The 15740-nt window shown below is 41.1% G+C and overlaps 1 protein-coding gene across 1 annotated transcript in view; it reads left to right on the forward strand.

Annotated features, from left to right (window-relative positions):
* Positions 1 to 2417: 2417 nt before the first annotated feature.
* ST6GALNAC5 (ST6 N-acetylgalactosaminide alpha-2,6-sialyltransferase 5) overlaps positions 2418 to 15740 on the forward strand; it is a gene marked incomplete at both ends in the record, with an annotated part of 67412 nt that continues 54089 nt past the window's right edge. Inside the window, 2 exons of the mRNA XM_084265877.1 lie at positions 2418 to 2483; positions 3144 to 3371. Of these exons, the coding sequence (XP_084122003.1) occupies positions 2418 to 2483; positions 3144 to 3371 (294 nt within the window). The remainder of the gene's footprint in view (positions 2484 to 3143; positions 3372 to 15740) is intronic.

Raw genomic sequence — 15740 nt, forward strand, 5'->3', positions numbered from 1 at the left:
ATGTGACTGTTTTGTCAGCCTGTAGCTACCAGAAAGGTGATAGTGGAAGGGTAAATTGGAGGAGAGGACAACTCAGTCCCTTCCATGCAGGTGAAAAGCTCTCCTCAGTCAGACTAACCAGAGCTCTGCCACTTTTTATTCTGGGAAAGCAGCTGGTTATGTTTTAATCTGTCTTTATCCCCAGTTCTAGGATGAATAGAAATGCATGGACAGTTCAGTATTGCTTGTATATTGAAAATAAATTGGTTGAAGCAGGAAGTCAGATGGACTTTAAGATGTTCTCTGTACTGTTTTCAAGTTGCTTAAGTGCCCACGACTTTAGCCTCTGCTTTTCTCGTCTAACTCTTTGGTATACAGACGTATACCTACAGGTTTGCAGATTCCAATAGTGTTAAAAACAAACCTCCAGATAGCTAGAACTATTAATTCATAGGAATTTAAAATTAAATTAAATAGCTGGGCTGTTTTCCAGATGATTCCTAAAGTTCCCATGCTTACACATAAAAACCTCAGTAGGATTTACATTACACTACTGTATTTGTTTCAGTGAGCATTTGACTGCCAAGAATACTGTCTATGACCATCATGGCAATCTAATTAAATATCTGACGAGCAGAAAACTGGACATTATTCAAGTCAAGCTCAGCATTAAATGAGAAAATTTAGTTTGTCTTCTTTATCAGTAGATTTTTAAATCAGCCTATTCTACCAAAACCCCTAAGTTTAATGAATTTGGTCAGACATACTGTATAACAGATGTCTAGCATACAGCCACCAGCCTAAATCATAAAAAAGATGCCTCAGTTTGGCATGGCAAAATATATTAGAAAGTCTTAGAAAGGTCAGTCTCACCAGCAACCTGCTTGCTGATAGTTGAGAAACAGCACTGTAAAATGCATGAGCTGCCTTTTGTAGTCTCTTGCAGGAAGCCTTGGAGAGCCACAGATAATTTGCTTTCAATGATTCATCAAGTTGGCCCTTTGTTTCACTAATTTGAGTGTCAAGTGCAACCACATAATAAAGAATTACCAAGACCTGATAAGATTCTTCTTCTATTGCTTCGTTTGTCTTAACAACTGGTACTATTGAAACCAAACCCACAGACTGAATAAATAGCAAGCATGCGTGCAATATGGCATTCTTCTTTGAAATGATAAAGCATGTTTACTGCCTTATCCGCTGGTCTACCATACATTCTTGTTTCTTTTTACTTTCTTAAAAGGCACTAAATGCTGCATACTGTGCCAGTGCTAGAGATGGCATTTCTTCCACTGGTAGTCCTCCAGTGAATTAGTAAAGATAAAAAATGGATTTCAATGACAATTCCAGCCTTGAGAAAGCTGCTATTGTGACCATGGTTGACTTAGCCTGCTGATCGTTTTCTCCTTAATGTAATCTTTAACGTTATATAGTTATAGGTTTGATGTAAAGCCATATATTAGAACTATTATTTCCATGAGTAATTTCAAGAAAAATATCTTTATGATTAGGAGATTTTTTTTTATATAAATGCTATGCTGTCAGTTTAATAACTTCATAAGAAATCAACCTTAAAATGGCTTGTTTTGCAGTGGCACATTTATAAACATGGAATTCCCAGAGCAAGAAATCTCTGCAATTCAGGGTCTGTTGATAAGTTTTCACAACTGAACTCTACACTATTAACACACACACACAAAGAAATTAAAAAAAACCCGAACTTTAGAAGGCTGTTTATGAAAGGGGAGTACGAAATGTTAGTCTTCAGAAACGCAAAAGATAACATGGGGAGCAAGCTTGTGAGGTTTACTTTTAAAAATGAAAGAAGATTCTGTCAGAAGGTTTTGATACTGGTTCTTAGGACTTGGGAAAGGAGGGTGGTGGTAAGTGCGGCGCCAGAGTTGAGGGCGTCAATTTTTTTTGCTAAGGTGAATTTGAAGTATTCCCCGAACACCGCCGGATTCAGGGAACCCAGCTCGCGGCGGGGGAATGACGAATTTTACGCTAGGGAAAAATACAAATAACGTAACGTGAGGGTCGTGCCCCGGTGCCAGGGATAGAATCCTGGGCCGAGGGTGGGAGCCCCTGCCCGCTCGCCCGGTGCCCGCCGCGGGCCGGAGAGGCGGCGCCCGCCGGCGGCACGGTGCCCGCCGCGGCGATCCCCGCCGCTCACCGCCTACTCCCGCCCCAACCCGCACCGCCGAGGAACGGGCTCGTCAGCGGAGCAGCGCGACCGAGGGGGAGGCAGAAGTTAACTTCCACCTGCCCTGAAGCCGGCGCTGCGCCGGCAAAAGGAGGCGGAGGCGGGGGCGGAGGCAGGCGGGGCAGTCGAGGACCCGGCTCTGGCAGGCTCCGAGGGTCCGGCCGGGTGTAATTCCCCCCTAATCCCTGCCACGGCGGCGCTTGCCTGGCCGAGCCATGTCTGCGGCTTCCCCGCCATGCCGAGCCTAGCGGGGAGCGGGAGGACTGGCGGCCGGGAGGCGCACAAAATGAAGACCCTGATGGTAAGTGCATTGTTGGCACTGCTCATCCCGGCTCCGGCGGCGGGGAGGAGAGAAGCGGCGCGGAGCGGGGCTGCCCCGGGCACCCTGCACACGCTTCAGCCTTCCCCGGGCTGTATCCCTGGGGCTCTTCGGGATCGCGCGAAGGCGAACAAAACCCCAGCGGCGGCGGCGAAGAACTTTCCGCCTGCTTTCTTTTATTCGTGTTGCTCGTGGTTAGGGGAGGAGGGAGGAGGGGGGGATTGTGTGTGTGCGCTTTAAGGAGCGCATAGAAAGCCGATCTGCTTAGAGGACGAGGCTGGAGGCAGCTGTGCGGCGGGGAAGTGCTACCGTTCCCAACACTCGTTAAAATGCACGAATGAGATGCCCGAAGGGGGACGACTGCATGGGAGTGAGAGGCGCGGGGGAGCCGGGCGCGCAGAGGGGAGAAGAGGCAAGGAAGCAGGGCTGGGAAAGCGGGAGGCAGGCAGCGGAGCGGGCCAGCAAGGGACCAGGAGGGGGTTCCCCAATTCTCTCCTCGCACTTTTGCTGGGTCTCTGGAGGCGTGAAACTTGCGGGCGCCGTGAGTGTGCCGGCGGGGAGCGCTGCGCCCTGCTGGGCCCCGCGGCGGGGGGAGCCCGCAGCCCCGCGGCGCTCAGCCGCCTCTCTCTCTGCCCCCCGCAGCGCCACGGGCTGGCCGTCTGCTTGGCGCTCACCACCATGTGCACCAGCTTGTTGCTCATGTACGGCGGCATCGGCGGCGGCGGCGGCGGGGGCCACCCGGAGCCGCGGCGGCGGCAGCAGCAGGTGGCGGCGGTGCCCAGCCGCCCGCCGGGACGTGGCCAGCACCGACCGGCGCTCCCCGTCGGGGCCGGTCTCCTGGAAGGCTACATCAGCGTCCTGGAGCACAAGGTGAGCCTCCGGTCGCGGGGTCGCCCCTCTCACCCGGCCCTTGGGGTAACAGGGGACCCCGTGCGGCCCCGTCCTTGCAAGGGGGCGTCCGACCTCCTTGCTGCAAAGCTCTCCGGGCAGCCCGCCCTGCGGCGGCGGGTCGGTCCCCGGCGGGATAGGGTGCCCTGTCTGTCTTGATGTCTGGGGTGGCTTTGAGACCATAGTGCCTGGACTAGAGTGCATGGGTTAACGGGACCGGTGTCCAGCCAGCGGTTAGGCCTTTCTGGAGTGTTGACTTTCTTTTCCCTTGCCCAGTAGAAGATGGAAGGTGAAGTGTTTTGCTTCTGGTGTTGGGTGGTAGAGGTACACTTTTAAGTGTATGTTTATGATTATGTTAGGAAGGGTTAAGGAAGGAAGCTTAGTTACTGGACGAGAAAGTCAATAGGTAGGTTTTCATTCTTAGCTCTTTCTGTCTTGGGAAACTGAAGAGAACTGTATTTCTGGCACAAATGACCTTTTCATCCTCCTCCTGGGAAGCAGAAGTTGTCAACCACAGTCTCCATTCTTGAAATTGGGGCCACCTCTTGAATGGTGAACAAATTGATGTCCCTCCCCTTGACACAGGAATTACCAGGCTGGATTGTCAGACTGTAATACCCGTTTACCAGAGATAGGCAGACTAAGCTTTGATATCTCACAGGACAGATGTAATGACATAAACTGAGCAAGGCGACACATCCATGCTGAAGAGATACTTGAGCTTCAGTAATTTTCTCAGAAAGCAGGTCCCTCTACTTCTTGTGCAGTGATGGGTTTGTTGCATTTGCCTGAACCACTCCTTGCCAAAACCCCAGGTACTGTTTAGTACACACACTTCTTGCAGTAAAAAATTGTAGTAAAAAATAAGCAAGGGAAGTGAGGATTCTTAACTTTCTCATGTTTTCACATCCAGACCAACATCTTTCTGAAAGATACCTTGTCAAATAAGTTACTGAACTCAGTTTAGAGAGGTACTGTGTGAAGATTAGTGACTTTGATATACAGAGATTTTTATTGTTCCTTCTGGCTTCGCTTTCTATGCAAGAGTTATCTGTAGGGCTCTTAACACAGAAAAATAGCTCGTGATGGTCCCTTGTAGGCTTTATTTACTTTCTTACATGGTTCTCCTGGAAATTCTCAAATGTAATGTCTGTATAGAAAAAGCAAGTGTAGCCATGGGGCTCCCTACTGTTTTCTTGTGGTTCTTTTGTTCTTCTTGAACATGACTGTTGTGATGAGATGTAGACATATATGCACATGATTTTTGTTAGCAGTAATGATTGAAAAAGTATGATTTTTTTTTTAGGGTGTAAATGTGAATAATCTTCTGACACTGGTAACACCATAAACAGATTTCTTCTGACTCCTAAACACTAAACCTTAATAGAATGTACTTCAAAATGCTGTTCTATGCTTATCATTTTCCAGGGTAATTTTAATGTTTCCCAGTGTTTTGGAGAAAGCTGATCCTATAGCTTTTTAATATATTGCAGTATGGCCCAAAACACACAGATGTTCCATTTCTGAATTTCATTTCACATTGCTCATGCCTCACACTAATGATCTGCTGAAGGTTTAATAACTTTTCAACGTAACTTCTTGGGGTCAAAAAGAAGACTGTACAGTCCCTGTGTTCCCAGCTTGCTTTGTCTTATTTTAATGCACATGAGATCATGCAGAGAGCTGTGCCACTGTGTTGTGCAGAGCAGTGAGGACACTGTTTTACCATAAGGAGATGGTGGGGAAGAGAAGGGCTCAGGTTTGACTCTTAATAGTATATTGGTTTTAGCATTTTAACGTGCATGTATTTAACATGGATTTGCAATCTCAGAATACATAGCTTTTCTGCAGAATAAAAAATGTAGTATGCAAAAGATTGTGGGCACTAATGGTTTGGGAAAAGAAGGATGCAGGATCGGTGAGGATGGGAATAGGAAGAGAGATTGCAAGAACTGAGAAACAATGAAAAATTTTCAGAGAACATGGGTTTTTTTGGGTGGGACACTGGAGATTCCAGAGAGAACAGCTTGAATAGCAAGCAGCATAGAAATCCAGCCCAAAGTGAGAGGAAATGAAGGGAATCACGTTTAAGGAATATTAGGAAAGCTGCAAGAAGAGGGGAAGACAGAATTCTGTAGCTGTGAGAAGGACATGATACTTGAAAAGACAGGGAGGTCTGGAAGGAGATAAAAGGTACCTGTTGTATGAGGACAACAAGCTTGGAAAGGTAAGGAGGGAATGACTTCAGCAATGGTACATGTTGTGTTGATGGCACAGAGGTGACAGTGTGAAATGACAATGGACAATAGGTTTTTCACAATACAGCTTCCTTATTTTCCCATATAGAATTTTGGGATTAACTGTCACGTTGAATGACCTGAAACTGAATGACCATTATACAAAATTCATCCTTGGTATGTGTTCATGCATGAATGTCAGTTAGCAGTAGCCTAAATGTCTGGATCACTCATATCTAGGAGCTAAAACTGTTCTTTAGACAGACTTTGTTTCTGGATCCCGTATTCTGCTTTAATAGGAAAACTTGGTTTTGTGTCTGCGGTGTTATACCCATTCCAGTGCATTTGAAGAGAAAGCAGGCACATGTAGGTATAACCTGTATGATAAGTACTAAAGTTGTTATTAATCCATAACTACAATATGAGTATTGACACACACAGTGTATAATGTGTGTTAGATAGCATAGACATTTCTTTTCAGGGATAAGATTTAACAGTTTTCCACATTGTGAAATATCATGTATTACAAATGTCTATCCCTGCTAGCAATGCACACATTTAGTAGTGCTTGGTGATCATGTATGGAGACTATAGTACCAATGGCTTAAAAATATAGCTTGCAATACTGTTATTGCAAATTATTTTCCTCCTTTTATTTTGTATTGGTAGGAATTGTAGTTTCTCATCTGTCCTGTCAAGATAAGCAGGCAGTCTCTGAGAATACAGCTAAAATATATTATATTCCTTTTACTGGGTTGAAGAGCCTTTTTGTGGGAGTCTCTTGTCACTTGGTCAGATTTGTGATGTTTTGTTTCTTAGTGTTTTGTTGGGGTTTTTTTCCCCTGAATCAAGCAGCCGATCAGAACCCGTGCTCCTAGCTTTAGCAGCCTTTCACAGCTTAATAGTGCAAACTTCATTTTTGTTGAACTAAGCTCTTAAAGCAAGAAAACTCAAAAATGCAGTGGATTCACAGATTGGTTCTTGGCATTTCGCCTCTGCATGTCCCAGACCAGCAGCAGTTGGCAGTCTTTGTTGATGGATGTTTGAAATGAATGAATGATAACTTTTTTTGTTCCTAATAGCCAGATGTTTATATCCTAAAACCTCTCACGTTTGGAACAGAAAACATGGCTTGCTGATAGTTGCTATTGAAAAGTCAAGGACCGAAATGGAGAAGTAGCAGTTACTCTTCTACTTTGAGGAGCTGTTGCTTCCTACAAAGGCACATTGGCAGAGTGTAGCACTGCTTAGCTATTGCATCTGTTCTGCAATTAGAAAGGACAAGTGTCCCAGACTGTCAAACTAACATCTTTCATGAATTCTTTGAGTGTAATCCTGAAATTAAAGAGGCTTTGTCACTGGCGTCGAGGGAAGCAGAATTATGCTTTTCCATGGGGAGCTGTGGGGATAAGACTTTCTGTTGATTTATCAGTGTGCTAGCAAGAAATTACAATGCTAATATTTTTAAAGCAATTACTGCATACAAATAAGAGACTGTTAATGAAAGTAGGAAACCCAGCACTATTCCAGAACTTGCAAGAAATTAATATTTAACCATTATATTACTATTCTGAAATGGATGTGAGAACATGTCTCTGGATAGTTAAAAAGGTTTTTACCCAGTATTGACTCAACAGTTGGTACTGCAAATAAAGTATGAGTTTGTCACGTATGTAACTGAATAATATTTCAATCCATCAAGGATTCTGGGTCTTAGAAAATAATAAAAAAAACCCCAGCCCCATATCAAAATCAACCTTGCAGACAAAATGTATGATTTCTTAGAACCTTAAGAGAGCATTGAGATCAACAGGATAATTTAAGCGATCACAATGATTTCTTAATTTATGATAATGTAAATTATCATATGCAGAGAAATCTTTGTGATCCCTTTAAATTAATGCAGATCAGAGAATAGTGTAGTTAATGAAGTGTTTGAGGAGGAGTCATTCTGCGAATAGTGCTAAAGCTCCCTAATCTTTGAGATGCACCAAGGTGTTCTGGGTTGAAACTATTTTTTCCAGGATAGCAAACTTTGTACACTTAAAATAGGAGGGGAATCTTGCCATGATCTATATTCTTTCTGATGAGTATTAGATAGAAAGAGTTTGGAATCTGAATTTTTACCTAAATAGTTGAACTATTGGTGGTTTCAGGCTGAATAGTTTAGGGGGTGTGTGTCACTAAACCAAGCTTCATAACTAATTTACCTGGAGATTGGAAGGAATTAAATTATTCTGAGGATTTTAGTGTCTTTAAAATCAGTTTATCACTGAATCATAAGCTATCTTACAAAGAAAGAGCTTGTCTTACCTGAGATGGCAATGAATCCACTGAGTTGAAGTAAATCATGTAACATGATTTCATTACATGTTCCTATTTACCTCTCACATTCTTAGTGGAAAAGAACACATCCTTTATTATGCAATTAAGTATTTGATTGAGCTTTTATTATGTGAGAGATCCACAAGGGGGAGACTTTATTCTAGAATAACCTTGTTGGGGACACTTCTGTTTGTTGGAGATCTAGGCCAGATGTGAGGCCAAACAGCCCCTTGTTCAGTGTTTTGTCAGTTTCTTGGCTTGTTTTGTATTTCGAGGTGCTGTAGTTACCTTTATACCTTTACACCATCGGACAGTTGACAGAGTAAAATAAAAAATGAGGACCATGGCAATTGGAAAATGTAACTGAATATCCACATACACAACGAAGAGACAATTGTTTTACTAGATTTACCCAGTATTTGAGTTTTGACACTCTTGTGCTTTATACTTTCTTGCTTTTGAGCTGCTGCAGCAGTGTGCTATTAGAGCCTAAGAGATCCTAGTACTGGATTCATTCATTTTGGTGACCCTTGTCTAAAATTTGTAGCAGCTTCTGTGTGTACTAGATGCTAATACCTTGCCTGTAATCCAGAGGGCCCAATGATGGTGGGAAATGACGGTACATTTCCCTGTTTTCCAGGTTGTTTGGTGCCTTTGCAAAGAACTTTGCAGTAGTCCTAGATTTTGGCACTGTGTCTACTTAGAATATCTTGAAATAGTTTCAAATGTTTACTTATAGCTGTGCATTTTATTAATTTAATTTATGAAGATCATGTTCTTTAGTTGGACAAATTTTTTAGAGAATTCTGACTCCAGTGTCTGCCTGAGAGAGAACACAAATATTATCTGTCAGGATAATAAAACACAGTAATATTTTAGTTATCACAATTGCCTAATTCTTTCTAAAATAACTGTTGTTAAAGATGAAATCAAATTTGTAGAGGTAGCAACTCCAGGCAGAGGTTTACAACCTGTTGCTTAAAAGAAATGCCTAAAACCATTACAGAGGTCATTACATATTCAGATGTCCCTGAAAGTTGAAAGATGTTTGGTATGCGTTTATCATGTGGAGTTACTCTGTTCATTCATGTAACATGATGCACAAAAACCTACCCATCCACAAACTAGCTGTGTGCTGATCACTTATTGAGACACTGGACAAGTTGCCCAGGGAGGTGGTGGAGTCCCCATCTCTGTAGATATTCAAGGACAGGCTTGATGAAGCTCTGAGCAACCTGATCTAGTTAAAGGTGTCCCTGCTTACTGCAGGGGGGTTGGACTAGGTGACCTTTAAAGGACCCTTCCAATTCTATGATTTCCTGGTTATTGAGAAGATAAAGGAGAGTAAATCATTGCTGTTCTACTGAAAACAGAGAAAGTACTGGAGTTTATATCAGGTGAAGATCTTGCCCTATGTAATTTGTGACATTTTTGATGTAGCTTTATTCTTTCATAGAAACTGAGGCAGAAAGATTATTCCAGAGACTGTATCACAAAAACCTTGATGATTGATTTCAGATTTCAGTAGGAACATAAATAGTAGGTGGATAGTCAGGTCAAGACAGTTATTGCAGAACTGTGTTTTAATTTTCTCACATTTTAAAAGAGCCATATCTCACAGCAATAGCTGATATCATGTAATTGGTCATCATACATGATCTTGTTTTTACAACTGGCTAAACCAAATGTTTTTTGGTTTTTTTCTTTTTAGAAGAAAAATTGTAGAAGCATGATGATGTTTGTATTTATTTTGTGCTTCTGTTTCTTGATTGATTCTGGGTTATAGCCTTTATCCTGAATAAGTAAAGATGCTCTGTCTTATTTTAGGAATGTCCTATGCATCATGTTTTAATAAGTGGGTGCTGTCTGTTTCCCTTGTCTGCTTCCCTATCTTCTTTTGTGAACATGAAAATCCTTCATTCGATGGATATGCAAAATGCTTCCAGGCAGGGAACTGGTGACACTTTGTCTGCTAGTGAGATTTGCCTCTCTCATGCAAAACTCCTTAATATTTTTTTTTCCTTTTCATTTTCATCATTAGTTTCAATGGCCACATTTATATTTCTAGTATGTGCTGAAGTATATTATATTTGATAACCATTTAAAGTTACCATATTATGCACTTTTTTGCACACAGTCTTTCACTGTGAGCGTTTTAGGCTATTTTCATCTTCCTGTGAAGACAAAGTGTTCTTTTGAAGGGTTTTAATCCTTAGTGGAAGCAAGTCTGAACTAAATGAGATTTTCAATGACAGGAAATGTAATTTTTGTTCACAGCTGATGGATATCTCTCAATAGAGTTCCCTAAGTTCTCCCTTTCTGCTTGTCCTGGGGCATAAGTGGATATTGAGTGTCATCCTAACTATGTGATAGCCTCAGAACAATAGACTGCAGGTAGTTTCCTTTTCCCTGTGACCTTCCTTATCAGTTTAACCTGTATTGTGCAGTAAGGCTCTGTATGCATATCCTTGATGCTGAGGTGGCATTGATATGAAGAACTCAGTGTATTAATTGAACTTCTAATTAGGGCAATTATGATCAAATCAGCAGTCGTTTGGTGCTGATATAAGCAGATGTGACAGCACAAAAGCTACTTTGAAGGTGAGATGAAGCATCATGATGCTTCACCTAACTTATCTCTAAGCAATCTCCATTATTCTCTTGCTGTAATACTTTAAGCTTAAAGCATTAATACCAGGTTAATTACTGAAGTTTGCAGTCAGCTGGAAAAGCAAATATTTTTTGTTCAGAAACTGCTATTAATTGTTCTCCATTGTCATTCTGAAAATATCCAAAAGAATAAGAATCACATAGGTAGTGATGGGACAAGTCAAAGCTGAAATGTGGCTTCAGAGAGTCTGTTTGCAACAGAAGTCCAAAGTACAGATGGAGAAGTGGACCTCTGAGGTATAACACCTCTTGATAATATTTTATGAAAGAGTGGGGCACCTAGAAACACGTACACATTCCTATAGAGAATATTCCACAAAGGCAGATCTAGTAATACTGTTAGTGCCTGGACTGTGTTCAGATTCGATGTGTATATTAAATGCAGTAGTAAATACTAGATTCTCACCAAAATGTTGTAAGAAAACTGCAGAATAAGATTGGATTATTTTAAAATATGTAGGGGGCAAACTGATATTCCTAGAGTATTTTTTCACAATGACTAGTGAACTAGTACAAAATGTTTGTCCAAGAAAAGGGAACAGTAATGGGTTTATATGGTATATAGGCAGTATAGATCAGGTCTTCTTAATTCAGATTTAATAATCTGGGCTGTTGTAAGTAACAGAACAAGAATATATAAATTCATACTTTATTGTTGAATACAACGTGGTAAGAATTCATTGCAGCTGTAGAAAAATTTCCATTAAAGAACAGATAGCTTAGTAAGAAAAAAACCTGGAAAAAAAGGAAGATGGTTTTCAGTAAACAGTCATTATATTTGGAGTATGCATTTTTGTTTAGAAAATATTCTAGTTTGATTTTAGTACATTACTAGCTTCCTCAGATATTGGCATGATGTTAATATTGCAGAAATCAAATATTCTGTAAATTTTCCACTGTTGGACAGTATTAAATTAGAATATATCTTGCCCTTGGCTATAACAGGTCATAAAAGTAGATGTAATAACCCTCAGCAGAGCATTGGTCTAAGAGTTATCTCTAAGGAAAAGAAAAATTCAACACTGCAAGTTTGTGCAAATGTACATCTATATCAAGCTTTGTGCACAGGAAAGTTAAAGGAATATTGTTATGCTTAAGAAATAGCTTGCTGAGATATATGGACTTCTAGACACTGCATTCATCACCAAGTACATGCTACTTACTAGTCTGCCTGCATGAGGTTAAAACCTTTTCTCCCAGCTTGAGACACCAGGCCATGTTTTGTAGATAGTGATGTGAGTTACAGTCAGGCTCATTACCTTCTAAACTTTCTCTCCTGCATTGCACTCTCTGTGGATAGATATTTTTATTCTGTTTCAATGAAATTCACCCTTGTGACTTGTATGAAACATAAACATCTGAGGAAGTACATAATCGAGGCAACTGACAGGAAGGTAGCAGGAGGTTCCAGGCTAATAAAGTGGGATGCAGAGATCCCAGAGCTAGTGGAGGCTGGGTCAGTAAGTGTACCCACTGTAGTTTGAGACACGCTTGTTAGCTTGAGTTTGAAAGCAGAATAGTCACACTGTATCTGAACAAGTAAATCCTGACCTTTGGCAGGTGTATTTCTCCTGGAGCTGGGCTGGCTCTCTGCACTGTGCTTTCTGCGACAGGGTCAGAATAGACTGAAGCTGCACGGGGTGCCCAGGGAATGGTGGTACAGACATGCCCAAAAGATATCTGGACAGTTCTCAAGTGCAGTGCCAGGAACTGAAACTGCATTTGAAATACTAGTTGTTCTTTTAACTTCAACCATCCAAACTATGTACGCCTTGCATTTGCAGAAATTGAACATTTGGCCACAGCAAAGACATGCTTAGAAAACATTATGATTTCCAAGACATGGCCGTAGTCCTTACAAGAAGGCCTTTGGGCCAAATGCACAAAAACAGTGCTCCCCCAACCTTATCCTTGGTATTCACGCAGAGCAGAGTCTCACAGGGGCTGTGTGCTGTTGCACAACCTGTGCTGTGCCTTCCCTGCTCTGCTCTGGCTTTCGATCTGGCATCTTTGGGTCTGTCCTTCAGACACTTGGCTAAATTTCATCCCTGGAGATTAGAATAACGACAAATGTAGTCCTAAATTTTGTTGCTGTCCATTATATTCCTAAAGCTACTGTAAAAGGGTTAGTTTTACACATCTCAGCATATTGGTTGACAGTAAAATAGGAAAATAAAACCTCAAAATACAGCCAGTGGTCTGATGGCAGCTGCCAGTGTGATGCAGAGTTAATATTGTCTGCCCTTCCTCAGCTCATCTGCCTGTGCTTGCACAATTGTAGGTGAACTCTTTTTAAAAACAAAACATAGCAAAGCTCTTTTTTTTTAATTTACATAATTTCTGTCTTAATTTTATGGTATCTAAGTGTTATTATTGATATTATCGATGAGTGTCCAAAGTACATTTTACAAATTAAAAATGTGTGGCAAAGCCACTGCTATTTCCATCTAATTATGCATTCTCTTTGTAACACTGCTCTGGATTTCTTTCTGTTTTTAGTAGTGATTCATGAGCCTTATGAAGAGTGAGACAGTTTGTTATAATACTGCTCACATTATCCACAAGAACTACCTCAGACGTGAATGGGACTATACATAATAACCAGCACTTCAGTAAGGGTTTCCCCCTCTTGCCGAGTGCCAGCTGACATGATGTCTAAGCATATGTCTATATGGGATTTTGCCAGCAACGAGAGCATGCTCTGCCCTCCCTTGAGCTGGTTGGAGATGCACTGGCTCTGCTCTGGCAGCTGAGTAGCTGCAGTTAGCATGTTGCTAAGCCAGAACTAATAAGCTTGACTGAGAGGCAGGGTTTATTATCTTGGGCTTAGCAGCATATTTAGTGTGGATGTGTAGCTTACACCACAGAGCTTCTCTGTGTCCTACAATCTTGATGCACAGGCAGAGCTTGCTTATGGTTGGTAGTACTCTAGAGCATTGTCAGTATTTCCTTGCATCTCCCTGCAAAAACCTGCTGGTCCCTATCCTAATGGTTTCCTTACCTTGCTCCAGAGGAATGTTTTCAGTCCTCTGCCACACTACTAAGAATTTCCTATCTAATACAATTGGTGAATATTACTACAACTGACAGATTTCTTGTACAATTATACACTTCCTAGTGTTCAGGCAAAAGTCTTAACATACCTCACAGTACTTTTGCCATGTGTTTAGTACACTTAAGAAAAGAGTGTTTTTCAGCATTTCTCTTTTGTACGGCAGCCTAATATGATAGATGATGTTGTAGATCAGGTTTTCAAAGTTTGAAATGAGACCCTAAATTAAGCTCACAGAGCATGATTTAGGAACTGAAGTCACCATTTATGACAAAATCAGCTGTTTTCACTGGAAACATAATTATTAAAGATTTTAATGGCTTTGTTTTAGAAAACCATGTTTGAGAGTGAAGCTAAGGGGTTTTGTGCTTGTAACATGGCTATTCCTGTATACACAGCTTATTTTATTTGTAATGATTGTGTTCTCATTTGTGTTTTCTGGTATTCTTACTGTGTATATTTCTTTGGAAATGTTGATGTCAATGTTAATTCTGGCTAGTAAATTTTTGCTAGTAGCATATTTAGTAATATCTTCACTGTCTAACATAAGGCTGCTTAGCCTTAATGTTACTCTTTCCATATAAAATTGTCATATCAACATATTTAATTTTGATTAATCTTTTAATTTTTATTAATCGCTAAAACCTCTGGATTTTTTACAAGTAGACTCCAAACTAGAGCTAAATTCTTCCCTTTCACTCTATCTGCTTTACATCTCGGTAGCAGTGCAAAGAAGCAATGAACCTAGTTATAAATCTTGCTGAATATTCTTTCTCAGGAGTAGTGTTGGTGTATCCCTGATGGTTTAAGGGCATAAATGAGGTACTTTGTGCGGCTGCTAGATGTGGAGGAGGGATATAGGGGCCAGGAGGGTATCTCTGGTATTAATGTGTCTGATTTCTTCCAGCACAGTGATCCCTTTTGATCTGCAGCAATTTGTGCAATACAGAACAGCTTTCAGGGTCTCTTTAATTATGCCTGTGGACATTTTGGCCTGGAAAGTGAAATGAGGCTTTAGAATCACCTTTCACTCCCAGCTGTGCTGATTTGAAACATTGAACAGCTTGTTACCCACTTGCAAGTGTAGGGATCATGTTTCTGCTCTCAGGAAAGACACTGAATGTGCAGCTTCCTGGGCTTCAGTAGGAGGTGCAGCTGGCTCGCTCTCGGTCGTTCCATCAGAGCCCTCACTGCTCTCAAGATGGAACAGCATCTTATCCTATACAGATACCTATAACCTGTATCTTCAGATCAAATCTAGGCTTGAGATAATTCACAGGCCCTGCAAACCTCCCTTTGAGGTTTCATATTGATGGAATACAGTGAAACCGTAGCATTAGGAGAACCTTAGAAATGGTTCTGCCCGAGTTTAGCATAAACTATTATGCTTGTATCAGTGCTCTCAGACACATATAGAATGAATTGATTGATGATAAGATGCATCAGCTTTATTAAAGTTTCTCAGAAATGATTTTTTATAATTATGCCACTTCCTAGGGATATTTTTCAGTGTGTTATGAAGTTGACATATCCTATTTGTAGTGCATAATATGAAAAAAAATTGGTTTAACATGACAGTTAGTGTCCTAACGTTTGAACTTTTGGATATAATGGTGAATTTTCATGGTCTATAGCAAATAAAAAAAGATTAATTCCTCTTGAAGCTGCAAGAGTTGATTTCAGCCATGTCATGCTAAGTCCAAGGACTAACAGTTACTTAAGTTCTCAAGACTCTTTCGAATTGAGCATAGTGCTCATGGGAAGTGCATGAAAACCTTGTGACTGAGATCAGAGGTAAAACCACCTATAGCAGAGCAGTGTGTAAGCCAGTTTACTGAAAACATAGTCTCGTTGCCTCTTGATCGTGGATGATGATGTTGCATCTTCTTGTCTTTTTTGCTGGAACTGCTGTTTTGTGTACCACTCTGCAAAATGCTGAGACTTTGCACTTCAAAATAAATGTAATCTTTAAAAAAAGGTAAATTTTCTAGTTCATTTTTGTTTCCCTTGGAAAACAAATAGATCTGTCAAATTTTTTTGTTGTTTTGTATCCCATACTTTACATCA

This window comes from Gallinula chloropus (assembly GCF_964237585.1).
Source record: "Gallinula chloropus genome assembly, chromosome: 6".
In the NCBI taxonomy this organism is placed as follows: Eukaryota; Metazoa; Chordata; class Aves; order Gruiformes; family Rallidae; genus Gallinula; species Gallinula chloropus.